Here is a 27,127-nt window from a genome sequence, read left to right as displayed (position 1 = left end):
GGGAGGGGGCTCCCTTGGGGTCGCAACGACCGCTGGGACCCCTGCGCGGCCCCAGGCCCGCCCTACCTGCTCCCTCGCCGGCCCCAGCCTAGATGGTGCATGCCCGGGTCACTACGACTTCCTCGCGCCCAGGGCAGCGGCCGCCTCCCCTTTGGCCCAGGGAGAGGGGCTGGGGACGGCCGCGGCCCCGGAGCCGGATGGGAGTTGTAGTTCGCTCTCTCCCGGGTTTGCCCGCCGCGCTTGGCAGCACTCCCTCACCCCACCCCAAATTTCTGCTCCTACCTTTTTTTTTAAATCGTGAGAACTGACCTGAGAGGTAGATGGGATAGGTTTGTTCACACCCATTTGGCAGATGGGCACACTGAGGCTCGGGAGGACGAAGGCGAATGAGGGCTTGAGTGAGGGAACTCCGAAGCCAGACCCCGGCGTGGCCTGAGCTGGCGCCTCCTCCACAGGCTTGTTAAGCAGGGCCTGCGGCCCGACTTGGAATGCAAAGGGCAGGAGAGGTCCGGGATGTCTGGAGGAGGCCGGGGCGGGAAGGGGCCGACTCTGTCTAACGCCGTTGCTCATTACTGCCCAGCTGTGTCCAGCTGCCCTGAAGCCGAGGCCAGGTTACTTTCAACAAAACATTCTTTCCTTACAAGACCTGTTTGGTGATTCGCTGCACCTTGCAGGCTGGGGAGCGCCCTGGGATGGGACAGGGTGGGCTTCCCGCGTCGAGGGGGCGCCCTGTGAATGTTTGCAGAGCCGACCCCACACCCCTGGCTGCAGACTGGGGCTTGACGCAGCGGGTCTTCCACGTGGTCTCCACGGACGCGGGCCTGCTTCTTCAGGCCGGGAAGGGGAGCGGATTCAAACCCAAATCTGGGATCTTCATCGCTGCGCCTGGGTCTCCTGGAGCGGGAGGGACAGGAGTCTGGACCCTTTGATTGAGGCCTCCTGGCTTTCACCTGAGGGATTTCGAGCTCTCCTTCGGGGGGACCTGGCGCGGGTGGGGCACACGAAAGGCAAGAAGGGGCCACACGGGGGCGCCAGAGACCAGAGGAGGGGCCGGCGCTCTGGGGGAATCAAGTTCTCAGCCAGAGTTAGGGGGCAGGTAAGGGGTCCTGGGCAGTAAGGTGGACTTCTCCCCCGCTACCCACACCCCGCCACAGACTGGGCATCCTGATCCTCTAACCCCATTCCACCACAGCCCAGGGCTGGGTATTCAAGGGCCAGCTGGCCAGTCCTCCAGGTCCTGGCTCCTTCCCTGTATAACCCTGGGCTGGTCCCTAAACCTCTCTGAATGCTGAATTCTCAGAAAAACCCATGCGGCATAACTGTATGCCCACCGTACAGCAGCGGGGAGCTAAGTCCTGAGTTCTCCCGGCTGCGGGGCAGGACTGGAACTGGCGCTAGATACTCCCTCCTGCCTCTCAGGCACTTTCGGGCATTTGATTTTGTTTTTGTTGAGTGGCTGGTTTTGTCACATTGTTTTGCAGGCCTGTTTCCTCACCTGTAAATGGGGTTGCAGTTGCCTGCTCACTCTTGCAGCCCTGGTGCTCAAAATCCTTAAAGGCTCACTCTGCCTGCCCCTGTCCAGCCCCAACAGGTGACCAGGCCTCCAGCCCTGAAAGTCAGAAACAGCGCCTGGACATGACCTCACTTTGTCCCAGTGGCTCCAGCTCTGTTCGGATCCTTTGTAAGCCAGGCCCCCGCGTCCCCCAGGGCAGGCCTTGCTCCCCACAGAGCCCTGCATGCCCTGGGGGGGGCCCGCTGGCCCTGCTCAAAAGGTGTCAGTGAATGAGAGAGTCCCTCTACCCCAGCCTTGCCCCCAGCTCGTCTGAGCAGTCTGGCCACTGTCTTTCTGTTCCCTCTTCCCACATTGTCCTCATTCCAATGCCTCCTTCATGGCCACTGTTTTCCAGAGCCTGCTGTCCTGAAGCTCCTTCCGGATGGAGGTGCTGGCCTTGGGGGGGAGGTCATGATGATAACACCTTGCATTCCTAGGTGCTCCTCAGCATGTCAAAGTGACTTCAGATCTCTTATCGCCACAAGAGCCCTACCAGGAGACTTCTGATTACACGTCTTCAGAGATTAGCATGTCCACGCCAGCCCTGGGCTCCAGCCCTAGTCCGCACCCTGCCTGAGCGCCTGGGTTCCCTGCTCAGGTCAGTACTCTACAGCCCCCAAAAGCTGGGACCTGGGGCAGGGAGAGGCCAGGCCAAGTTAGGCTTTGCGTAGGCTTCTGCAAAGAGTCTTTGTTTGTTTGTTTGTTTGTTTCAGTATTTTTAGTTGTAGATGGACACAATACTTTTGTTTATTTCGCTTTATTATGTGGTGCTGGGGATCGAACCCAGTGCTTCAGGCGTGCCAGGCAAGCGCTTACCACTGAGCCCCACTCCCAGCCCCTGCAAAGGCTAAGATGGAGAAAAGAAGCTATCCGTTCAGCAATCCAGGCTTAGCAGAAAGAGAGGCAGAGAAGTTTCTGAAAAGGGGAGAAACCCAGAAGGTTGCTCACCACAGGGAGAGGCCCCAAGAGCCCCGTAGACGTGCCCAGGGGCCTCAGGTCTTCTGAACCCCTGGCCTGGCCTTCTGGGACTGGAAGGAGGCTCCCACACAACGCAGGCGCCAGGTCTGCGACCTCCCTCCAAGGTCACATTGTAGTAGTTGTGAGGCCAGTTCTGTGGCTCCCCCTCCTAAGGTCCAGAGATTTGGCCTCTAGTGGGGGGCGCCAAGGAGTCCCCCAGCGTGGCCTCTGAAGCTACTCAAAGCTACTGCCCCTGCTCTGAGCCACCAGAAGCACAGTGCACACTCCTCCTCCAGGGGAGCAGGGAGCAGGTAGCTGGCCTAGGTTCTTGAAGCCCTCCCTGTCCCTGGGGCCCAGGTGTGCGGCCTTGGGCAAGTCCTGTTCCCTCTCTCTGGGCACATTTGTGTATAATGGAGAAGCACACCTGCTCAGGTGTGAGGGACAAAGGAGGCACGTGTTATGGTCCCCCTGGCCCCCCACCATGTCTCCAGGTAGCGCGTGGGGGTCGAGGTGTGCCTGCCTTGATGCTTAGGCACCCTTCTTGTTTGAAGGTGTCAGTTGGGGAGCCGGGAGGGCTAATGGAGCTGGCCAGGTTGAGCAGCCACTCCATCCCCACCTCGTCCTTGGCACCCCATCCCACTCCCCCGCCCGCCCTGGCTCTCAGGGGTGCGTCCTTGGAAATGTCCAAAGCTCCAAAGGAGTGGACATATGGTGGTTTCGTCATCCTGGGTTTTCTTCCAAAAACCTTCCCCAGGCTGCTGCGGTGCGACATAGGGGCTCCCACGCTCCCAGCTGTAGCCCATGTGGTTTTGCAATTAATGGCCCTTCTGGGTGCACAGGAAGCCCAGCCCGAGCCCCCTTGGCCACCATCCTTCTGGCCCATGGGCGCCACCAAGTCTGAGCTGCTTCAGGGAAGGGTGGGAGCCCTTGTTTTGTTCTGGGTGTTGGGTGGGGCACTGTGCTGCCCAGACCCCACCCTCTCTCCTACCCGACTAGCCACCTAGGTGCTCAGCAAAGGAAGCCACTGAAGGCGTAGCCGGGAGAGCATTTGGAGCCCAAGGAGGTGGCTGAGGAGGCAAAAGCCCTGGTCCCGCCGGAGAGTGGCACAGCTGCAGGCTGTCACCAGGGTGCCCTCTAAATGCTGCTTGGCTCTTTTTTTTTTTTTTTTTTTAATTTGTAGTGCTGGGGATGAAATCTAGAGTTCCACGCATCATGCATGCTGGGGAAGTGCCCTGCCACTCACCCCCAGCCCAGCCCTGGCGGTGACTTCCAACACGGCAGGCATGGTGGCTGGGTGTCCTCGCACCAGCTGGCCTTGGACAGGTCCTATGACCAGCCTGATTCAGATAAGGACAGGGCCCTGGGGTGGATTTGTTAGTTTCTTTGTGTTCGAAGGAGAAGACATGTTTGTTCTGAATGAAATTCTACAAGGAACCGCAGCAGATTCAACAGCTGCTGCGTGGGGCAGTGTTGGGGTCCTGGGCTCCGAGGTGCTGTGTGGACAGGACAGGGGTGGTGGCAGACTGCCGCGGAGGCCTCTCACGCTCGAAGCTGGAAAAGGCCTCTCGACAGCCTTCTGAGAGGGTTTTCTCACCCAGGATCCTGGCTTCGAGGGAACTGGGAAGGGGGCGAGTGGTGGGGTCACCCTCTGGTGCCACACCTCCACCACATCCAGTGGCCCCCTCAACTCCCTTCTCAGCCTAGAGAGGACCCAAATCTATGAACCCAAACCAGGCCTGGGAGCTCTGCTGCAGCAGCCGAATGGGGTGCACACTCTTTGTCCTTCCTTAAGGCTCAGCTCACTTCCTGGCAGCCTCTGGGGCTTCACTGCTGCAGCGGGGCATTGGACAGGCCGTAGAGCCCATGGATATTGTGCCCCGGTGGAAGAGGGCAGGCCCGGCCGCCCCTAATTCACGTTCCAGGAGAGCACTTGGGGTCTGTTCTCTGTGACTCTGACAGCTCGCCCCCTTCTAGGCCCTGGTAGTGGAGTGGGTGACATTGCTTCAGCCTTACTGTGGGCTTCTGGAGCCCGAGTAGCCACAGTTGAGGGTGGGCTGGGGGTATAGTTCAGTGGTAGAACACTCCTGAGTTAAATCCCTGGTACCCTAAATAAATAAATAAGGCTGAGAACGTAGCTCTATGGTAAAGTATCCCTGGGTTCAATTCCCAGTACCCAAACAAAACAAAAACAATTATTTACTAATTTGGTACTGGGGACTGAACCCAGGGGTGCTTAACCACTGAGCCACATCCTCAGCCCTTTTTGTTTTCTTTTGAGAGGGTCTGAGTTCCTTAGAGCCTCACCAAGTTGCTGAGGCTGGCCTTGAATTCATGAGCCTCCTACCTCAGACTCCTGAGTCACTGGTGTGCGCCACTGCTCCGGACTGTTTTTCTTTCTCAAGGGAACTTTCAGTGGGAAACAGTGGAAACAGCCTGGAGCTGGACAGACCTGTCTGGACCTTCCTTTGCTCCCTGTGACTGAAGCTGTCTTGTCTTGGGCTCTTCTGCTGTGAAATGGGAAAGGCAGCCCTCCTAGGATCCTGAGGGTTTAGGAGAACCGAGCTCACGGTGAACCTACACAGGAGGTGACTGAGTGACCTGGGAAGTCTGGGGAGCCTGGGGCACTTTGACTCAGACACCAGACATCAGGCCAGATGCGGTACAGCGGCTGGACCCCAGGGCACATCACCAAGTCCTCGACCCTCCATGAGCACCTGCTTCCTCCGTCCTGGGCCATGTTCACCTGGACTCATCTCTCCCCAGCTGCACCTCCAGACGGTACCTCCTGGGGCACGTCACTCCCGACTCACCCTTTCATTCGCAGCTACAAACAGGCCTCCTATCTGTGACATCTACTGGCCCTGACTGGCCCCACCCAGACTGTGTGGATTTTGTCGGGGTGTCTGCTTTGTCAGTCTCCAAGCCGCCTTCCCTGTCTTTAAACGCCCCTCAGGGTGAGCATGGAGCCAGGCTGGCTCTAGAGCCCAGAAACCCTTGTTTACCAGACCCCTCCAGGTGACAATGGCCCCAAGGGCACCCACTCATCTGTCTGAGGTGGGGCCCAGGCCAAGCAATGCTGCGACGATCAGGCGGAGGTGCCTGCCTGGTCCAAGCATCAGGCTTCTCCCAACTGCTTTAGCCCCACCCGGAATGAACCCCTCAAGCTCAGCCCCCGCCCAGCAAAGGAAACAGGGCCTCAGCTCCTCCTCGGGGACCCCTTTTCCCTACCCTTGTCTGCAGGATCCCGTAAATAGGAGGTGGCAGCTTCTGTAGTTAGTGTGACTGGGCAGCCATGGCCCCCTTGCCCTGGTAGGCCTCTCGATCTGTCCCTGCTGGAGTCTTGGTCCCCCAAATGCTCTGCCAGTGGGCCCCTGGGCCGAGTGGGAAGGGTCCGGGGCCCTCGGCCCTGGACAAGAACTGAGCACCAGGAGCCAGCGTCAGCACGTTAACTTTCTTTAATGCAAGGAGAACAGTCTTCAGGCTGTCGCTTGCCCCCCAGGTGAGTGTGACAGGCGCCGTGGCCCTTACACAGTGAACAGTGAACGCCGGGGGAGGTGAGGGCATGCCCCATCCGCCCTCACCCAACGACATGGGTGGAAGACGGGCCAGGGCAGTGGAGGTAACAGGCCAGCCTGGACACAGCCTGGCAAGACCAACAGCAGCACTGGGGTGGGCACGCGGCTCCCTGAAGCCCACCTGAGCACAGGAGGCTGCTCCACCTGCCCTGGTGAGCAAGTGCACCTGGGTGCCCAGGTCCCCAAGGCTGCGCAGAGTGGAGTCGCTGCACTGGCTGCTTGGGGCTCTGGTTTCTTATTGCTCAGTCGGGCTGAGGGGTCAATCTGAGGACATCCAGGTCCTGGGCGGACACCCTTTGCTCGGGGTGGGGGCGGGGAGGGGCTGGACTTTCCCCTGGTCCCTGCTGCCCAGACAGGAGGCCCAGGGCCACAGGCTTCCTTTCACAGCACCAAACCATGCCAGGTCATGGGAACCCACCAACCACTCAAGAGGAGCACCAGGAAGCGCCAGCAAAGCCAGAGAGTGAAGTGAGGGCTACAGCTGAGACCCTTCTGCAGAGCTGGGATGGCCGCCGCTCCTGGGCCTGAGAGCGTGCTCTGCACTACTCCACACACCTAATGGCTCCTGGGTGAAGCTGCCAGGTTGGACCGTGGGCAAGGGAGACAAAAATCACAGCTTTTGAACTAGTGGTCTGGAAGTTTCTGGAAATGTGGTCAAGTATGAAAGACGTCCCTTTGTAAAACAAGACCTAGCTTATGTGTTTCTGGAAGGTGCTCTCACCCCTCCCAGTCCTCCAGAACGACAGGGGTGGCTGGGCTTTGCATCTGGGGCTGCCACGCTGGGAGGGCTGTCGGGCTGGGGTATGAGGGACAGGGGCAGAGTATTGGCACCGGAAGCCCAGGCTGGGCGGGAGACACTAGACTGGCTCACCCCAGAGCAGGGGTGGGGCGGAGCTGAGGCCCCTGCCCCATGTGAGCCCCACCTGGACACGGAGCCTGGCCTCCTGTCTACATGGGGCTCCTGGTGGCAGCTGCCAGACCGTGAGCTGAGGTGGGCCGGGCAGGCCTGCTCCCCGGGGTCAGCGCTGCCACCGCGCCGGCTGGCCAGGGCAACAGTAAAGGCTGGGACGGGAGAGAGGGTGTGTGTGCGTGGGCTGTCGGACAGAGGAGGAGGCAAGAAAGAAGGCTGCCTCTAACGTTATATATTAAAAATATCCATAGTTCTTGTGCACAAAATTCCATCATCCACATCCGAGCGTCACCCCTGCCTCCCCACACGGGGCCCAGGAACAGCCTTAAAGAAAGATGGTGCTCTTCCTGTTTGAGAGCTGAGGAAACACCGCTCAGTCTTTATGGACCTTGAAAAGTGGTGACCCTTCCCCTCCCCCAATCTCTGCCTCCCAGGCCCCACCCACCTGGGCGGGCACAGAGAGGGTGGCAGGATACGCGGTGGTCCTGCGTGGCCCGGGCTGTCACTCGTGCCTGCGCTTGGAGGGTGGGACGAGGTGCGGGGGCAGGTCGGCCGGCAGCTCATGGCCCTCCAGCTTGACCTTGATGAGGTGGTTGGCCAGGGCGAACTCCTCGTCGTCCAGCAGCCCATCCTTGTCCACGTCGGCCAGCTTCCAGATCTTCCCCAGCACCGTGTTGGGCAGCTTGGACTTCACCATCTCCTTCTTGGCGTTGGCTCCCGTGATCTTGCCGTTGACTGGCGACAGCGTGTAGAAGATCTCGTCGTAGGTGGGCTTGTCCTTGCCCACCACCCACTCGACGTCATCGATGCCCTCGCCGGCCCCCTCGCCGTAGCCGTGCCCGAAGGGCCCGTTCATGGTGCCATCGAAGGCGCCACCCTTCACGGCCTGGGAGGGCATCAGGGACTCCTCCTGGCGGACCATCACCATCAGTCGAGCGATGTCGTTGGCCAGCATGTCGTCCACCGTGTCCAGCAGCTTGGGCTTCAAGGCCTGAAACTTGCTGAAGTCCTGGGACTGCAGTAGCTCCTATGGCGGAGGAGGGAGAGGGCTGGGTGGGGCTCCAGGCAGAGCAGTGAGGCCCCAGCGTCCCAGGAGAAAGCTGCTGGGGCTGGGTGTGCAGCCCAGGGGCAGAGGGCTTGCCTGGCGCGGGCGAAGCCGGGGTTCTAAACCCAGAGCCGCAAAACAAAACAAAAGAGGAAGCCAGTTCCTCCCTGCCCGGCTTAGGCAGGTCAGCCCAGCCTGTGAGCCCTGGCTACCGCTGCCCCTCCGGGAGTCGCCCCAGGATGCCCCAGGATGCCCTAGGTGCCCCCGCCCCCCCCACACCGGCTGAGTCACCACCTTCCCCTGCCAGCTGCCTCGTCTAGGGAGGCCCTGCCCCCCGCAGCTGGGCCCCCTCCAGCAGCAGTGCTCAGGCAGCCATACCTGCATCTTGCGGAGGCTCGGGAAGTCTCCGGGGGAGATCTGCTGCTCCCGCTCAATCTTCTGGTAGATCTCGCCCAGGTTGTTCACCAGCTCTTTCTTCTTGCTCTCCTTACCAAAGACGTTGGGCATCTCCTTCTTGAGGGAGCTTATGATGTAGGCGTGGACCTGGGTGGGCAGGAGGGCCGGGTGTCAGGGCTTGCTTGGCATGTGCCCTGGCCGCCCAAGAGCCTTTGGGAATGTGGCCAGGTGCCCGCGGCTCACTGCCGGGGCAGGAAGGCAGAGGAGCCGGGGCTGTGCTCAGAGCTGCGTCTCCATCACAGGACTCCCGGGCAGGACCAGACGCAAATACTGCCACAGGGATGGAGAAAAGGAGGTGCACTTGAAGCAGACAGACGACATCTGGACAAGTCACAGTGACAAGTGGGAACAGCAAGCCCAGCCTGTCAACAAGAGAAGGCCACCAGCTGAGCACAGAGAGGCACCACTAGGCGCTGCACATCCTCACCTAAGAGGTCAGAAGAATTCAGTCCCACCCAAGTAAGCTGAGAGTCCGACAGCCTGGCCCGGGGCTCGTGCACCGGCAGGAGGGAGGCAGCACGTGACAGGACTGCTGAGGCGACCAGGCCCCAGCTGCCCTCCCTCAGCAGAGGTGGGCGCTCCTCAGAGCCAGGCAGTGGGGCGGGGCCCAGCCTGCAGCCTCAGATCCCTGCCCTGCTCGGGGAGAGTCCCCGGCTCTGCTGCATCACCACATCAGCCTGGGGATGACGGGACTAGAGAGACCTGCAAGGCTTTCTCCAGCTGATCCAAGGTTCCAGCCTCGCCCAGACACTTCCCAATTAAGGGTGGCACATGCCGGTCACCCTGACGCCCCTGGGCCATTCCAGCCCATCCGTCCCCTCACTCAGTTCAGCAGCAGCCTCCCCACCCCTGGGCTGGCATCTGGGATTTCCCAGGGATGCGTGACAGGTTGGCTGCGGCCACCACTCTCCCAGCACAGGCTGGTGTGAGTCACCAATGAAAAGGAAGCAGCCATGAAACAGCAGGTGGGGACAACACTAGAGACCCTGGGGCTTTCCAGGCATGTGACTCAAGTGCCCCAGGCCAGACAGTTACATGCCATCTCTGACAGGCAGGGAGTCCAGCCTGCCCTATTCTGCCTCTCCCGGAAGGAGGCTGGGCAGGAAGAGGTAGGACCACTCTCTCGAGCCCTGGGGCAGCGTGCTGGGCCAGGGCTGCACCTCAGCTCAGGCCCTTCTTGGTCCTTTGAGGCTGTGGACCAGCCTTTCCCAGGCTCCCTTCTCAGAGCTGGCTCTGCTCATGGGGAGTCCTGAGTATCTAGAAAGTGAGGGATCTAGAAAAATGAAGAGCCTGTACCCTCCAGAGCAGGCTTCTGACAAGTGATCATGTGAGAACACCATTTTGAGCTGGGCATGATGGCTATGCTTAGAATTCCAGCAACATGGGAGGCTGATAGGAGGACTACAAGTTCAAGGCCAGTCTGGGCAACCTGGTGAGACTGTCTCAGGAAAAAATTATAAAAAGAGCTGGAGACATGGCAGAGGGTTCCTGGGTTCAACTCCCAGTGTTGCTAAAAAACCAACAAAACAGACACCCTAACGGGATCTTCTGCCCTGTGTGAAGCGTTCACTGGCTGTGGTTTCCTAGCCTCAGCCACCCAGACTCGCACTCAAGCACTCGGTCAGGCACCAAGATCCCAAAAGCTCAGCGACACATGCTGTCGTCAGGCGGGATGGGCCCTGTGCTCCTCTGGAGGGTCAGGATGGCCTACAGGACGGCCTCCTGGGGCGTGGGCCGAAGCACCAGTGCTCTCTCTGGGCTGAAGGACGATGCCCGCCTCCTCGTTAGCTCCTCCCATCTCTCAAACAGCAGCTCCCACTGAGGCCACCCGTGGCCCTCTGCCCCCTGGGATGGCTCCCAGCTGTCGGCCCTGCAGCCCCCACGCCTCCCCTGCAACAGCAGAGGCCTGATGCTCGTTTCTGTCTGTGCCAGTTTTCCCCACCAAGGCCAAGAGTGCTGGGATGGGCTGGGTGTCCCTCCACCATGCCCAGCGCCACCAGCAGGCTGTGTGCACCTCCAGGCACAATGCACCCTGAGGGGAACCGCAGGAGGCCAGCGCCACCGACCACCACACTCCGTTTCCGGGCTGCCGCCTCTTCTGTGGGACTTCCTGTTTGGGGTTGCTACACTGAACACGTTCAGACTTCTCTGACAGGGCGGGGGCTCAGCCCCAGAGACCACAGGCTACGGGGTGGCCAGGTGAAGAAGCTTAGCCGAGAGCAGGCGACACCGCAGGGACACGGAGCAGGGCTCTGTGACGAGGAACGGCTTTGCTGATGTGGCTCTGCAGCCCGTGGGGTGGGTCTTGAACAAACTCCAGCCCCAGAGCCCCTGGGCCCCACCGGATACCGTGCCGGTCCCCATGCCCCGGGGTCTACCTTGGCCAGCCTGGCCCGCTTGATCAGGTCGTTGAGCTTCCTGAGGGCCGCGTTCCGGGGCAGGGACTGGATGTCTTTGAAGAGGTCCTGCTCCTCGGCCTCGAAGAGCTTGCGGTTGTCGGGGATGAGCAGTGGGTGGGACCAGAAGGAGCCAATGTAGACCCGGACCACCTCGGGGGTGTTGATGATCTTCCCCAGCGACCACATGAGGGCCCCGTACACCCGCATCAGCTGCTGCGTCTCGATCTGGTCGGCCTTGTTCAGCACCACTCGGATCTTGTCCTCGTGGTTCTTGAGCGCCTTGATGACCTCCGAGAACTCATCAGAGATGTCCAGCTTGTGGGCGTCGAAGAGCAGGATGATGCGGTCCACCCTCTCGGCGAACCACTCCAGGACCGCCGCAAAGTCGTAACCTGGGGGAAAGAGGCATGAGTCGGGCGCGAGGGCCCAGGCTGCCCTGGTGGCTCTCGTCTCGAACTTCTAAGGGTCTCTTCAGATTCCCAGAACGCACCTATCTGAACAACACCACAGCCTAGGACAGGGTCACTGGGTCACCCCTATTTCAGCATCACCTGGCATGGACAGGTGCTCACGCCCAGAAGCTACCAAGCCCATGCTCTACAGTGGGTCACGTGGGGACGAGATGCGGAGACTCTAGTCATGAGGCTCCACACAGCAGGGCCGGCAGAGACGGAGCCAGGGGCTGCCGCCTGCCTACTGTGTGCCGGGCAGTGAGCGGTGCTCTTCAGTCACAATGCCATCTCTTCGGTGCTTACGTGCCAGGCTCCCTTATTTTCTACAACAGGGGCTGGCAACCCCCAGCTCAGGGACCACCTGCTTATGTAAATAGCACTGTGGACACAGCCCCGCCCACTATGCAGGGGCTGCTCCTGCCCACGTGGCCCGGCTCAGCTGTGGCAGGGTTCAGCTGTGACGGACGGACGCCGTGAAGTGTGCAGGGCTGGCAATATTAACGCTGACCCTTCCAGCAAGTGTGCTGACCTTTGCTCCACACGAGCCGTGAACTGCTGCAAACCACTTCCCCTTTGAGGTGTTGAATACTTCTCTCTTTTTTTTCCCCTGAGGCAGTGGGGACGGCAGTGGGGACGGCAGGGGGGTCGGCAAGGCCTCGGAGGGGTCTCTGAGACCAGCTGGCTCTCTGAGACCAACTCCAGCACCAAAGCCTGCTTTATGCTGTTTCTCACCAGCCAATTAAGTCCAATCAAGGTCAACCAATTAAAATGACTTGTGCCATGTGACAGACTAAGTGGAATTCCCCACCGGTTACAGGACTCTCTGGTGCAAGCTGGATTCACGGCCTCCAGGTTCAGCCTGCCTTCGCCCATCCTTCATGCAACAGAAATGAGAAAAGGCATACGCGCCCTTCTGGCTTTCCTCCCCGAGGACAGGGACATAGACGCAATGGCAGGAGCCAGAGCAGACACCCTTTTCACATAAACTCTGGGATATCTGACCCAGGCCCATGACTCTGGGGTCTCTGTGACAGTGCTCTAACTAGTCTCCCCGAAAACTACGGCTCCTCAAAATCTTCCCAGAAGAGAAAATTGTAATTCTCACCTTGTAGGAACACTAAGAGGAGAAAGGAAGATCGTGTGGAAACAGGTGTCTGGGAACTGGGCACAGCCCACAAGTGCCTGGCCCTTCTCCCTGGGCTGTCCCCTGGTTTTTCACCAGTGCCCCAAGCCACCACAAATGTAGGCCACCCTCTAAGAACCACGAAGTACTTCACAGAGAGCAGTCACAAACTCCTGCGAATAAACCAGAGAAGCCCTTCCGACAGGAGGGGGCACGCCTGGGATGCTACCCAGCTAGTGGCCCAACCAGCGTCCCCCAAACAGCCTGCACCTGGCATCCCCGTGAAGACTGCGTGGTGGGCGATATGAAGGTGATTAAGGTGGCAGGGGAAGGGAGTCCACAGAGGAGGACAACACCCAGGGAATGCGAGGGCAGCCCTCTCAGGCCCGCCCAGTGCTGCCCTGCACGCTGGGCAGGCAGCTCAAGCCTCTGTGGTGTTGGTGGTCCCCACCTGTCCCAGGCTGGGGGCAAGTCCCCAGCCCCACTCCTGGACAGCCTATGGCTCCCAAGGTGCTAAGCTCCAGGGTCACCACCATGAGGCTGCCCAGGGCACAACTCCGCTTGGCTGAGACAACATTCACGCTGCCAGGCCCCTGGGTCAAGTGCACTTTGGCGTTGGCTGCAGCTGAAGCTACAGGGTGCTGAGCCTCTCCCCACACTGGGGCATCCAGAGAGAGCACAGGCTTTGAAATAAGATGGTTCTGGACTCAGCTCCTGGCTCCAGCCACTCGTGACTTAACCCCTGAGTTACACTTTATCTGCACAATCCCTCCTCCAGGCGCTACAGGCAGGATCACAGGAGATAATGGGTAGGGCTCCCCACAGGGTCCAGCAGGAAATGGCCCCACTGCAGGGGATGGAGGGGTTCCCTGGGAGCAAGGGACTGAGGGGCCTGGGGTTCCACTGCTGGTCAGAAACTAAGAGCTACAAGCGTTTGGCCTGGCTTGGAGGTCACAGGACAGCCTTTGTCATTGAGGTAAGTCACCAAAATGTAAGGAAAACCCCAAATCTGCTGCTTTAGTGACAGTGGGGGGGCGGAGTGCTCCCAGAGCTGTGCTTTGCAACTCTTTGCTGCCCCAGCACAGCAGGGACAGGCATGCTGACCAGAGGGTGACTTCCCCACAGGCAGAGTGCGCAGTACCTGGGGCCTGGGCTTCAGTCCGGGCAGGGGAGCCCAATCTGCTTCCCAGGGCTCCAGCCAGCAATGCGCAGGCCAGCAGAGCAGGTTCCACGTGCTCAGGTGTGGGAGCGCACTGAGCAGGTGCCAGGACACCATATGACAGCCACCATAGGCTGTCAGTTCCAAAGTACAAGGCCCCAGGGACACCTGGCCCCAGAGCGGAGAGCCAACACTCAGGGAACGAAACGTCGGCAGAAAACTGGGCGGGCAACGCTGCTGCCCACACCCGCTGTGGAGGGCCAGCCCGAGGGACAGAGGCCAGCATTGAAAAGTGACAGCTCAGGAATAATGGAGGCCCCTCGCTCAGCAAGAGTGAGGCCCAACTCCTCCCTCATCATGCTCTGTGTCCTCACCCCACCACAAATGGAAACTATAATCCACACAGCTGGGGATGCAGCGATGCCAAAACTGAGTTCCTGGGAACAGGGGCGCCCTGATGGGCTGAGCTCCGCCATGCTGGGTTTGGCTTGGCAGTCAGGACAGCGTCTGGGGAGCTGAGGTCACCCTCCCAAGTCCCACCCCGTTTGGCCTCATGCCCCCACCTCATCCACAGGGAACGAGAGAGGAGGAAGGAGCCTGACATGGCCCCCACACGGCCCCACCAACCCACACGCCCTGTTCCCGGCCAGCACCTAGGCAGGAGGCAAAAGCTAAGGCTGTATTTTCACAGGTGAATGAAGTTTCCTGTTTATTATGGAAAATGCTCACACTCTTGATGGGAGGGAGACAGCGGCTGGCCAAGTGCAGCCACAGGCCACCTAAAGGGTCACGGCACTCACGCCTGTACCACGTCACCACTGGCATGCCCACGTGTCTAGACGCCACCACCAGGCCACCAGAGCTTCGTGGCCCACTGTCCCTCAAGGCCCTCGGAGGCGCCTCACTAGCCTGAGACACGGGTTTCCAGAGGCCACACCAGCCAGCAGCACCAGGCACCTGGGGTCCCCGCAGGGGCAAGAGCAGCCGCAGAGCCCACCATTCAGGGGCGGCGGGAGCAGGAACACCCGCCAGGCTGCCGGCAACCCCAGCATGTGCAGGCTTCGGGGCCACCAGAGGTCGGCTTGGGGTCAACACACCCTAACCCAACAGCAGCTCGGTGGCAAAGCAGTCACGGTGTGCTCGGCCAGAGAGGACGTGGCCTGAGGAGAAGGGGCGGGCGTGTGAGCTCTGTCCAGGTCACAGGTGGGGTGACAGAGCTGACACCTCTATTCCCATCAGGGACACAGAACACATGGCCCTCAGGGTGGGCTGGAGAGGAAAGTCGACCCGCGCGGTGAGGGATCTTAGTGAGTAAAAGCCAGTCACCTCTGATAAGGGACATGAGCCACCAGGATAAGCTCCGGCTGCAAGTCCTGGGTGGAAGACGAGACTCCAAGTGGAAGCAGCCAGGTGTGGAGGACACTCGACGCCACCGGCACGAGGTCCCAGAACGGGATGCGGAGACTGAAAGTGGGGGGTGGGCCTGGGCCAGGGAGGGGGCGAGTGGGGGTCACTGAGGAGGGTCTCAACTTGGGGAGCTGGAGAAGTTCTGGAGACGGACAGAGGGCTGGCTGCACAGAAGGTGAATGTCCCCAAGGCCACTGAGTTGCACTTAGAAGTGGGTAAAGTGGGAACCCTTGTGCAGTAGATACATTTTACCACAATTTAAAAAAGTCCCAGGAGGGGGCCAAGGGGGACGGGGCTGATCTGGGCAGCCAGCTGAGGGGAGGTCTGCATGCAGGCCATCCCGACAGGAGGCTGAAGGCCACAGCGAAGGTGGCCGTTCCCACGGGCCGCCCCAGGCCACCGACAGCTAGCTGCTTTCCTGGCAAGCCTGAGGTCACCTGCCCGCCACGGCCCAGGGGTGGATGGTGGGGCTGCTGTGCACCCCCTCAGTCCCCAGCACCATCCCCGACTCAGGCAGTAGTTCCAGCAGCTGCAGAGGGCTGCCTCACATTCCACAAGTTTCTAGAACATGAAACAATGGAGGGTTGTCTCCAGCTGACTCCTGTTTCCTGCCATTCAAGCAGCGTGGGCCTCGGTATTCCGCGCCAAGACGCCCCACCTGCAGCTTCCAACTCGGGGAGATGGGGCCGGGACAGCAAAACAGGGACTCGGGATCTGGGCCCGAGCAGCTCGTGAGCACTGGCTCCAAAGCTGCCCACGCTCCCCTGGCACAGTTTAGTCACTGGAGAAAAACGAGAGCCTCCGTCCACAGCGAGAGCTGCCCGCGAACATTTCCAGCAGTTTATTCCAAACAGCACCACGCTGGAGAGAGCGCGAATGCCCTTCAACAGGTGAACGGGAGGCAACTGAGCAAGAGAGGACGCGCGTCGCGGGGCTGGGTGTGGCTTGGCCAGGGAGCGCCTGGCCAGCATGTGGAGACCCTGGGTTCCATCGCCAGCACCTCAAAGAATAAATTTTATTTTTAAAGAGAGAGTTTGTTTGTTTGTTTGTTTGTTGGTACTGGGGATTGAACCCAGGGATGCTTAACAACTGAGCCACACTCCTAGTCCTTTTTAGTTTTTATTTTAATACAGGGTCTCATTAAATGGCTCAGGGCCTTGCTGAGTTGTTGAGGCTGGCCTCAAACTTGAGATCCTCCTGCCTCAGCCTCCCAGGCCACTGGGATTACAGGTGTACACCACCGCACCCGGCTCAATATTCATAAACAGAGGAGCAAATCTCAAAAGCTTCAGGATCAATGGAAGAAGACAGGCCCAAAAGGCTCTGAATTGTATGATTCCATTTGCAGGACACATTAGAAAGGCAAGCTTTAGGGACAAAAGTCACCATGCTGCCTGAAATGGGATGGAGTGACTACTAAGGGCACAGGAGAGTTTGGGGTGCAGGGGAGTTTGGGGTGAGGCGGTGCCCTGCCCTGGTGGTGGCACACAGTTGCTGCACAAGCTGCACACCCCAGCAGGGTGACCCGAGCACATGGGGCACAGACCTCACTACGTCTGGCCTAGAAATAAGCAATGAGATGATACAGCAGAGGAAGGCCAGACGGACTCTGGCGCCAGGCCCACATGTCAACCCTGAGCTTCTACTCAATAGCCCGCTGGGCCACCCCAGCAGGCCACTGGCCCTCTTCAAGCCTCAGTTAAGTTCCCCCAGAGGCTGCTGGAAGGTCAAGCGAGTGCCTGGCTCTGCTGGAATGTTTGCTCTTATTTACTCTCAGGATTTGTTTTTGGGGCCGAGAAGCTCAAATCCTGATGGGCGTGTGGGCAGAGACGGCTTCTAAGGCGTGAAGAACGCCTGGTACCTCAAATAGAAACCAAACATTTGCAGGGCTCAGGCCGGCTGCTACCCAGCCTGCTGCCGGCTGGCAGCCGGGGGAACAGGTGCCGAGGCCGGCACAGCCTGGTACGCCTCCTCCGCAGGCAGAGCCAGCCGCGCCCCCAGCCAAGCACTCAGCCATGGCAGCTTGCTGAACCAGAGAGGGAGGAGCGAGGAGGGATGCACGGCTGGTGGTGTGTGGTGAGGAGTCAGAGGCTTTAGGGAGTCTGGCTACAAGCAAGCCTGGGGCTGGCCAGGCCGAGGATGTCCTGGAATCCAAGGGGAACCCCAGCTGAGTCAGTGCCACCCCAGGATGCTCCTTAGGACGTGACTCAGAAAAACAGCACAGGCTGGGGAAGCCTGGAGTCTCTGGTCTCTCTTATTCATTGGGGCCATCGGTGAACGCTTAATGTGGACCAGGCACTAGGCGAGAGCCTACCACAGGTCCACTCCTGCCCCATTATCAACAGCCCTAAGAGGGCTGTGAGACAGTGTAAGTACTGCTGTACCTGCCACCGTGATGTGGTCCCCAGGAGTTACAGCCACTCCCTGGGGCCAGTACTGAGCTGGACTTGAACCTCCTGGTATTATCTGTGTTGTATTTCCAAGAGGGATGCAGCGCTCAGCTGCGCCCCAGGCTTCTGGGCGACCCCTAGGGCAGCCTGGGGTCTGCAGAACACTGGGGAAACCTGGCTGTGTCACCAGGTCACAGGCTCCGGGCAGCACCGAAGGAAGTCTGACCCTGGGAAACCCTATCCGACTCTAAGGACTAGGACAGTGTGGCTGGAGCCTGGGAACCAGTCGGTCAGCAGGAAAGCAAGTGAGAACCCGGGCACCTCCACTGAGGGCCTGACAGCTTCTGGCTGGAGGCAAGGAACAGGAAGATGCTGCTGCCACCGCTGTTCCGAGCCCTAGACCTCAGGTCCACTTCCAGACTCAGTGGGACCTGGGCAGGGGGAGGCAGAAGGCAGCCTATGTATTTCAGGGGAACTCGGAGCCCTGCCCTACAAAGACCCCAAAGGGTCAAAGGTCCCTCTGAACCCAACTCCAGGGTCTCCACACCAAGGCAGCATCTCTCGGCTACACTGCTGCCCAAGTGAGCCAGGCCAGGTTCGAATCTGAGGGCCAACCCTTGCTTGCCTGGTGTCGTCCAGGGCTCGTTACTGATGGGTCCTCAACCTGTTTCCTCATTGGAACGGCAGAAACTCCCCCGCAGGCGCAGCGGCTGTGGTAACGAGATGGGGCGCTTTGCCGGGCAGTGGCAGCAGGAAGCCAGGCACTGAGCCAGCCAGGCTGAAGTCACACTCCCTCTGCCAACACAGCTTTCATGGGAGAAACTGAGGCACAAAAGTTACAGCTCAGTCTTGGCTACAGAGTGACAATGGGGGAGGGGAGAGCACTGGCCAGGCCCCCAAGTGTGCCCCTGCTGCTGCCCAGAGGACTGCCTGGGAAGACCCTGCCCCAGGCACTGGTGTGACCATGCAGGGGGTCAGTCATGGCTCTGGGAGCCAAGGGCGCCGGCTCTGCCTGGCCCCAGCTGCCCTTTATCAGCACATGGTAACACTCAGGAACCACTTTTCTTGGCTGACACAGGACAATGTTATCTTTAAGTCGCTCAGAAGATTAGCTGAACAGGCAAAAGCAGCTTGAGACCCCAAAGGGGCCCCTTCTCTTCCCTGAGGCAATTCTCAAGGGTCCCCAGCAGAGCCTGGCGGTGTCCAGACTGCCTTGGGCCCGCGCGGGCCCCCTCTTATCTCTGCAGACGGCATTTCCTGCACACATTAGGGACCATGGGGAAAAGGGAGTCAGAGGGGCGGCAGATGGGCGGGAGCGGGAGCACGTGGGCTCAGCAACGCCAGCGCAGCCGGGCGGCCCCCCAGGACATGTTTTCCAGGAACAGCAGACAGACGGCAGCAGCGTGCCACTTTCCAGCCCACCTTCCCCTGGGCCTATCGTTCTGCGAGGGAAACACCTGCTTTCTCTGCTGCCAGCACAGGGCGCCCAGAACGCACTGCCCTGCTCTGACTTCCTCTGCTGCGCAGGGCCACATGAGGCCGTTGTGGGACTGGCAGACACAGTCTCCAGGGAGAAGTCCAGCCCTCCTACCACCTCGTGGTGGTGACTCCCTGCAGTCCACACCCAGCAGCCCCAAGAGGTGCCAAGAGAGTCTTTCTTTTGACGATAAAACACCCACCCCATCTCAAATCCTAGCTGGGTAACGTATAGTAAGACAAATTTAAATCGGGATCTCTGGAGTTATGGAGAAAAAGGAATGGTCTAGAAAACCAATTTAATCTCACTATTTCACAGTGACAGCCCTCCTCCAATCAGTGACACACCAGTCTTTTCAGCAGCACCCTTCTTCCTCCCAGGATGCAGCAAAGGTACCTTCAGTGGATACGGGGGCTCTGGCTACAGAAACCAGAGGGGCCTCATGTTCCACCTAGTGGACGTGGGAGGCCCCATAAGGCAGGCGCTGCACCTCCGGTTGGCGCCCTCCTCCATGTGTTGTCTGCACAGGCCACTTGAGGGCTGGAACTGCCTGGCACACAGTGTCCTCCCAGTCCCAGTCAAAACACATTGCCAGGAAGCATGCAGGGGTGCACGCCTGTGATCCCAGCTACTGCAGCAGAGGCTGAAGTGGGAAGATCAAAGTTCAAGACCCGTCTGGTCACCTTAATGACCCTCTCCCAAACTGAAACTAAGAAAGGGCTGGGGATGTAGCTCAGTGGTAGAGAGCTTGCCTGGCAACCATGAGACCCTGGGTTCCGTCTCCAGTACTTCGGGAACAAAAGAAAAACAACAAAACCAAACCCATGGGCTGGGACATAGCTCTGTGTACAGCCCTTGCCTACCATGTCCCAGAGAGGACATGGTAGGCACGCGTCTCTTTCCTCACAGGAAAGGAAGCAGGGAAGGGATGCATCCCAGGGGATAGAAGCAGGGAATCAATGCACCAAGACATGCAGTTGGTCCTAGCTGCTCAGCCTAAGCCCCAAGGACACAGGCTGCAGTGTCATGGACCCGAGAGCAGGCGAGTGTCACGGCACTGGGCAGGGAGAGGCTACTGGTAACAGGACCCATAAGAGCCCCCACCTTCTCTATGCAATACTTGCGCTCCGGCCTGAAGCCTGCAGCCACACCCACAATGGCACTCCAGAGGGATAAGCCTCTCGGCGAGCTGCTGTCCCTGTCACACTGCCACGCAGGCCAACCCCGCAGCCCGCTCCTAAGGCCTCGGAGGCCAGGACACCTCAGCCCTGAGGCATGTTGTGAATGGACCCGCAGCAGTCCCTCCTCTTAAAGAGTGACTTATTCAGACTGGCCTTGCCCTGGCCAGCGACCGGGCCTTGGCTTAGTAGGCATTTTCTTAAAACCAGGTTGGAACAAAAATACCAATAAAAAGGAAGAAGATGGGCCTCGGCTACTTTAGAGAGGTCCTCAAATCAGTTCCCTTTGACTCCTAGGCGTGTCACTCCCACCAAGGTTACAACCTAAAAGCAAAATGGGCAGTTCTCAAACCTGATTACAGAGAGATGGTTTCTTGCAAGTTCAAGGCCAGCCTCAGCAACATAGCAAGACCCCGTATTAAAAAATAAAAAGAGCGAGGGTGTAGCTCAGTGGTCAAGCGTCCCTGGGTTCAACCTCCAATTCAAGAGAAAAAGCGAGAGACTCAGTTTCAATGAGTCCCACGCAATGCCACACTGGCTGGGGTCCGTGAGCCTGGAAAGAGGACAGAGCCTCCCCCCTCATAGCCAAGCAGATCCAAGCACCCCAAAGCCTAGGCGGCTGGCTTCATCTGCAGGCTCCCTACCGCAGGGCGGCCCAGAGGGCAAAGGACACAGGGGAGTTGTGCAAGTTAATGATAAATCGGTCACTGGTCCTCGACCTCTGGACAACTGTGAAGTCATTACCTGTTCCCTCTGTAGCTGCAGATTCCCCCCAACCCCAGCCTGTGCTCATGGTCCTCCCAGAAGGCACAGTCCCTACGAAGGGTGCCCACTTTCTACACAGAGGTGCAGGAGACAGTGAGATGTGACCCAGACCAGGCAACCGTGAACCAGGTCTTCAAATGAGCATGTGCAACTCCGACAAGAGTTAACACAGCTGGGTCTAACATGGGGCAGGACCTCCCAGGGGACACCGCCTCAGGGAGGCTGCTGACTCCAAAAGCTAAGCAAATTAAAGCAAATTTCTCTGAGCGCTAAGCAACCGACTAGTTCCGCTAGTTTCTCCTTTTGTCTGGCTGGCCCACAGTCCTGCTGGGCTTGGTAGAACTCAGATGGCTCCAGGGGGCAAAACTTGGAAATGCTGATGGCAGCAAGTAAGCAAGTAAGCCCCAGGAGGGCCGGCCGGGCACTCCTTTAGTCAGCGGTGCTAGCTGGGACACCTGAGCAGACACCAGGCACTTATGCCCCGAGACCTCGCCACATGGCCAGAGGCCCCATCTGCCCTGTTTCCAGCATGCTCCACAGATCCAAAAGCAGTCAGTCACAGGGAATGGACAGTGGCCTCTTCCTGGCTGCTCCAGTCACCTGAGTACAGGGAGGCAAGGAAGAAAGCAGTGGCATGCAGATAAGAGGCCAATGTGAGGCACCTGTTCCTTAGACTTTTTTTTTTTTTTTTTGCAGTGCTGGGGATTGAACCCAGGGCCTTGTGCTTGCAAGACAAGCACTCTCCAACTGAGCTATATCCCCAGCCCCCTTAAGACATTTTTAAAAACCTGCTGGGCCTCACCTGTAACCCCAGCAACTCAGGAGGCTGAGGCAGGAGGATGGCAAGTTCAAAGCCAGCCTTAGCAACTTAGCGAGGCCCTAAGCAACTCAGTAAGACCCTCTCTCAAAATTAAAAATAAATAGGGCTGGGGATGTGGCTCAGTGCTTAAGTGCCCCTGAGTTCAATCCCTGGTCCAAATAAAGAAAAACGTCGGGGTTGAAGAAACCTGAAGGACATCATGGCAGCTGGGCCGCCGACACCAGCACCTGGGCTACAGCCTAGACTGTTTACCTCTGCTGATGCGCTGCTTCTCGCCAGACAGGATCCCGGGGGTGTCGATGATGCTGATGCTGTCCAGGACCGGGTTGGGCAGCTGGGCACACATGAACCTGCAGGAGAGCACGGCCAGAGAGGGCTGTCAGGGCAAAGCTGCTGCCGCTCCAGGTGCCACAGGGAGAGCTTCTGTCCTGCTCTGTCTCTGCACTGGCTCCCTTCCCAGAAGCAAGGAACGTAAGGAGGTGTCCTATCATCTTACTTTCCAGGGGTGGCCAGCAAACTGGAAAAACTTTTCTTTTTCACTTTTGGTGCTGGGATGGAACGTGGCCAAGGCCTCGTGCAGGCTAAGCACACACTCTACCCGAGCCACACTCCCAGCCCCCACCAAGAGGACACACTTTCTGAACTGGAAATGTAACAGCAGGCTCCAAATGACCCACAGCAGCACTTCTGTCACAGCTGCTACCCGGCCACCACCCTGAGTTCCAGAGTTCAACTTCCCAGTTGCTGACTTGTTAATGAAAGTCATGAGCCTAGGTCACCACTCAGTTCAGGAGGAAACAGACGCTTGACATGGGGACCTTGCTGTTCCATATTACAATCCTCAACTTGGCTAGAGTCCCACACAGCGAAGACAGACGTTCTCTTCCCACTGCTGCTGGGCCAGCTGCTAGGATGGGGGCTGCAGAGGGCTAACAGGAGAAGCTGGGGAGCACACGGGCTGGTGGACAGTGAGGAGGTGGGCAGACACACCACGCTTAAAGTTGAAGCGGGCCCAGAAGGAACACAGCCACCACAGGCCAGCGACTCCTGGGGGACGGCTTAGCTATGCTGCTTGAGCTCCACACTGAGCTCAGAACAACCCAGAAGAGCAAAGGTGATCTCAACTGACAGCAGGATTCTTTACCAGACACAGAAAAGACTCATTTAAGAACCTCTCTGGGGCTGAGAATACAACTCAGTTGGTAGAGTGCTTGCCTCACATGCACAAGGCCTTGGGTTCAATCCCAGCACCACATACACACACAAAAGAACCTCTCGGAAGAGCCAAGCACAGAGGCGCACACCTGCAGTCTCAGCTACTCCAGAGGCTGAGGCAGGAAGGATCGCAAGTATGAGGCCAGCCTGGGCGATGCAGCAAGACCCTGTCTCAAAATAAAAATGGCTGGGGGGTGCTGGGGAGATAGCTTGCTGGTAGAGCGCTTGCCTCACAAGCACAAGGTCCTGAGTTCGATCCCTAGTACCCGCCCCCCAAAAAACCAAAACAAAACAAAAAAATGGCTGGGGATGCAGCTCAGTGGTAGAGTACCCCTGGGTTCAATTCCTAGCAACGCAAACCAAACCAAACCTCTCTAAAAAAGGTATTGTGAGCAAAGGACATCCTACAGTCCTGTAGGACACAGGCACAGAGCTGCCCTTAGAACAGCAGGGAGGATTCGAACTGATTAGTAACTCCTTGTGGCCCTGCCCCCAGGTGACTGGTGGCCCACAGGTGGGGGCGAGAGGTGCCATCTGCAAGTGCAACCAAGCAAAACCAGCTGACCTGCAGGGTGAGCAAACCTCAACCTTCATCCCCGCAAGGCCAGCACAGAGCACGAGTGCCCTTCTGTACACCCACCCTGGGTTCCTGCTCGGGAAGGGACTCCCTGGAGAGGCTGGCAGAAGAAGGGGTGTGGAAGGAGAACTGGCTCTGAGAAGTGCCATGTAACATACTTAAAAATGCCCCTCCAGGAGCCCGGCGAGTGAAGGCGCACCTGAGACTCAGGAAGAAGCCGTGCTGTGGAGCCTGGGAAGATGCTGGTCCTGCGAGAACAGGCCTGTCACCCTCTGCGAGTGGGCGGCCTGGTGATGCAACAGGTTTTCCCCAGCCCCTCGGAGGTCTCCCTGACTGCCTGTCTGGGTCGGATCCACCTCTGTCTGACTGTATTCTCAGAGCAGACACTCAGAAGGCAAAGGCCAGAAAGTCAGTTCATGACTCAATGGGTCCCTTGAAGAGCTGGGAAAGGCTGTGACAGCCACAGAAAAGCCCCTTTTGTTGCGCCTCCTGGTCGGGTAGCACCCTGCGTACTACACATCCTGACACAGCTCAGGCCTCAGCTCAAGCTGATAAGACCCCCCTTGGCAGGCCCCCAGCACTCAGGGACCCTCTGGAGATGAGGGAGTGACAAAGTGGCACATAAGTGTGGTTTCTGGGTCCACCAGCACCCACACCATCAAAATGCCTGTCTGACCAAAACTCCTAAGCTGTTCTTTTGCAGGCAGAGCAGCAGTGACCGAGGGCTTGTCTTAATGAGTGACCTGGACAAATCAGCTGGGCCCTCTGAGCCTCAGTCTCCTGAATCAATGAGGCAGGGGCAGCGGAGCTGATACCCAGGATCCTTCCAACTCTGAAAATCTAGGTTTCCAAAGGCAGGAAATAGGTAACATGCTGCTGCGTTTCTCCTTTTTTTTTTTTTTTTTTTTTTGTACTAGGAATTGAACCCAGGGGTGCTTAACCACTGAGCCACATCCCCAGTCCTTTTTAGTTTTCATTTAGAGAAAAGGTCTCACTGAGTTGCTTAGGGCCTCCCTAAGTCGCTGAGGCCAGCTTTGAATTTGTGATCCTCCTGCCTCAGCCTCCTGAGCCGCTGGGATTATAAGCATGTACCACTCACTGCACCCAGTGTAGGTTTCTCCTTTTAAAAAAGCTCTGTCCTCACAATCAAGCAAAGATCTAAGGACAGTGACCCACCCTGTCACTCCCAAAGTTCTTCCTGGCAGGAGAAACCTAATGAGTGGACAACTTTCCAGTACAGCAGCCAAACTTTTCACAAGAACAAAGGTCTGAGCTAAGGTCTGAGCCAATTACCTATCTACAGGCACGATAAAACACAAGCACCCTTCAGAAAGGGTCCGGGCTAAGGGGGACCAGCCCTTCAGGAGCCTTAGCCCAAAGAGCTTCACTCAACCTAGCCCTGCCATGCCAACAGCATCAGCATGAAATGGGAGGGCAGTATTAAATGCCTGCAAGGAGCAAAAAGACACAAAAGGTCAGCTCACGCAGGGAGGCGGGCCTGGTCAGGGCCTGGGCTCTGGAGTGAGCCAGCCTGCCCTGTGCAGCGGCCGCAGTGTGTGGACAGGAATGTGATCATGTGGGGTGGAGACCTGGAAGGAAGGATTGAGAGATTCTTTCCTAGGCTCACCCTGACGCAGACTTCAGGATTTCAAAGCATGGAGTCTATTTGAAAGATGGAGCAAGGAAGGCAGGCTCTGTGAAGTCTGGAGGTTTGTCCCCTGGGAGGCAGGGGTAAGGGTGGGGACGCCTTGAGTTGCTTTAGAGAAAAGTGTTACAACTCCTTAGAGAAGAGACCACTGTGTTTCACTCATAGCATTGTAAGGTCAGAACCTTGGAGGATCACTCTTAGAGTAAGGAGACAGGTCTCACCCATTTAACTGGGGAAACAGGTCCAAGTAGGCTAAGGGCCATCCTAGCATATCTTCAGTGGGACTTAGGGCCCAAATCTCATTTCAGGGCTCCTAGTGCCACTGCCTCCTGAAGCCTCTCAAGGCAGAAATGACCCATTAAGAGCTACTTTTGGGAGAAATATTCACAGTCCATCTGTCTCTTGCCTTTCAGAGGCTGCCCCAAAGTCAGAAAACCACAGGGATCCTTCTTGTCCCTCCTACACAAAACCACTGGTCCCAGGGGTGGCAGAGCAGAGACACACCACATCAGCAACTGGAATGACCAAAAGCCTTACTGGGTTTTTCTAGGACACTTAAGAAACATCTCAGCCTGGCATGGTGGCTCAGGCCTGTAATCCCAGTGATTCGGGAGGATAAGACAGGAGGATTGCAAGTTTGAGGCCAGCCTCAGAATTCAGCAAGACCCTCAGTAACTTAGTGATATCCTATGTCAAAATAAAAAGGACCAGGATGTAGCTCGGTGGTAAAGCACTCCGGTCCAGCCCATGGGGACACAAACACATACACACACGATAAAAAGTTAAAAAGAAAAAAAAATCTGAGTGGGGACAGATTGATTTGAATGAACTGGACGCTTCCAGTCTAGGGAAGAAGGTGGAGAGCAAGAGAAGGTGGGCAGCAATAGCTCCTTTCTAACCCGAACCCTTTGCTTTAAGTTGAGCTGGGGTCTGCAGGAGGGTTTGGGAGTTAAACTGATAACCTGGAAGATTCTGGGGGCGACAAAGTCAGGAGTCCGCGATGCCCACTCCCAGACCTCCGGACGGGGTTGGATGGGTTTTTCCTTGGGATGCAGATGGGCCGTCCCTGGGAGTGGTCGTCCAGGGTCTGGTCGGGGCCTCTCAGACAAAGGATAGTGAGGGCGACGGACGCGAGAAGCCCCGGTCGCCCCTCGAGCCCCGGGGTAAGGGAAGGGTACCTGTTGAGGAAGGCGTTGCCGAAGGCGTTGAGCTTGCGGAAGGGGCGCCGTGGGTCAACGACGAGCGCGTTGCCGGGCACCACGCCCTCGGTGGGGCCGTGCATGACCGCGATGAAAGAGTCGGTGGTGGGCTCAGGCCCGATGCGCATCCCCGGGAAGTCCTGCTCGATCAGGTGCCGGATGAAAGTGGTCTTGCCCGTGCTGTACTGGCCCACGAGGAGCACCATGGGCTTGTTGTCGAAGTCAGCATCCTCCAGCGCGGGGGAGTGGAACTCGTGGAAGCGGTAGTGCTCTTCCAGGGGCAGCAGCTTCTGAGCGTACAGCTGCCGCAGCCCCTCCGCAACTGTCTGGAAGAGCTCCGGCTCCTTCTTGCGGCGGGCATCCTTGCTGACCCAGCTGAACATGCTGCGGGAAACGGGGCTGGCTGCTGCGGGGTAGACGGGCAGCTGAGAGCGGGGCGAGGGCGCACCGCCGAGGAGGGGCCGGCCGGCCGGCGGAGAGAGGCGGGCGGCGGCCGGGGGTCAGGGGGCGGGGGGCGGCCCGCACTGCGCAGGCGCACGGCACGGCTCGCTGAGGCGCCCTCTGCCGAGTGGAGCGCGCGCCTCGCCGAGCGTCCTTTATAGGGTCGAGCGCAGCGCTCGGGCGCGCGCCGCCGCCCGCGGGCCAGCGGGAGAGGGAGAGGCAGAGGGAGGAACCCCTCCCGGCCCCGCCCCCAGCTGCGTGCCACGTTCCACCCTCCCCCGCCTTCCATTGGCTGATTTCAAATATCGCGATCGTTTGGCCTGGGTGCCTTGGCAACCGCACCTGTTTCGTCCCGCCCCTCGCGCCGCGATTTACGGAAGTG

At 58.6% G+C, this 27,127-nt stretch overlaps 1 protein-coding gene and 1 long non-coding RNA gene across 2 annotated transcripts; one reads left to right on the top strand and one right to left on the bottom strand.

The window, feature by feature from the left end:
* Positions 1-1,915: 1,915 nt before the first annotated feature.
* Positions 1,916-7,368, top strand: LOC306640124. Its single transcript, XR_013757755.1, has 2 exons — positions 1,916-2,150; positions 4,912-7,368. It is a non-coding gene; the product is annotated as an uncharacterized lncRNA (long non-coding RNA).
* On the bottom strand, positions 7,206-26,885 carry EHD1 (EH domain containing 1). The gene is made up of 5 exons (XM_079104053.1): positions 26,284-26,885; positions 21,918-22,015; positions 10,874-11,286; positions 8,418-8,582; positions 7,206-8,021 (listed from the first exon to the last, which is right to left on the bottom strand). Exons 1-5 carry the CDS (start codon positions 26,685-26,687, stop codon positions 7,497-7,499), a joined length of 1,605 nt encoding a protein of 534 aa, XP_078960179.1. The 5' UTR covers positions 26,688-26,885; the 3' UTR covers positions 7,206-7,496.
* Positions 26,886-27,127: the final 242 nt, after the last annotated feature.

Source organism: Sciurus vulgaris (assembly GCF_902686455.1).
Source record: "Sciurus vulgaris genome assembly, chromosome: 11".
Classification (NCBI taxonomy): Eukaryota; Metazoa; Chordata; class Mammalia; order Rodentia; family Sciuridae; genus Sciurus; species Sciurus vulgaris.
Note: the sequence above shows the minus strand (reverse complement) of the source record. Positions and strands in the feature narration are given on the sequence as shown.

Excerpts from the sequence above, each read along its gene's own strand:
- EHD1 (XM_079104053.1), bottom strand. The coding sequence starts at position 26,687 with ATGTTCAGCTGGGTCAGCAAGGATGCCCGCCGCAAGAAGGAGCCGGAG. Across the intron at positions 22,016-26,283 it reads GGCAACGCCTTCCTCAACAG|GTTCATGTGTGCCCAGCTGC; the intron begins GTACCCTTCCCT and ends GCTCTCCTGCAG. Across the intron at positions 11,287-21,917 it reads GAAGCAGCGCATCAGCAGAG|GTTACGACTTTGCGGCGGTC; the intron begins GTAAACAGTCTA and ends TCTTTCCCCCAG.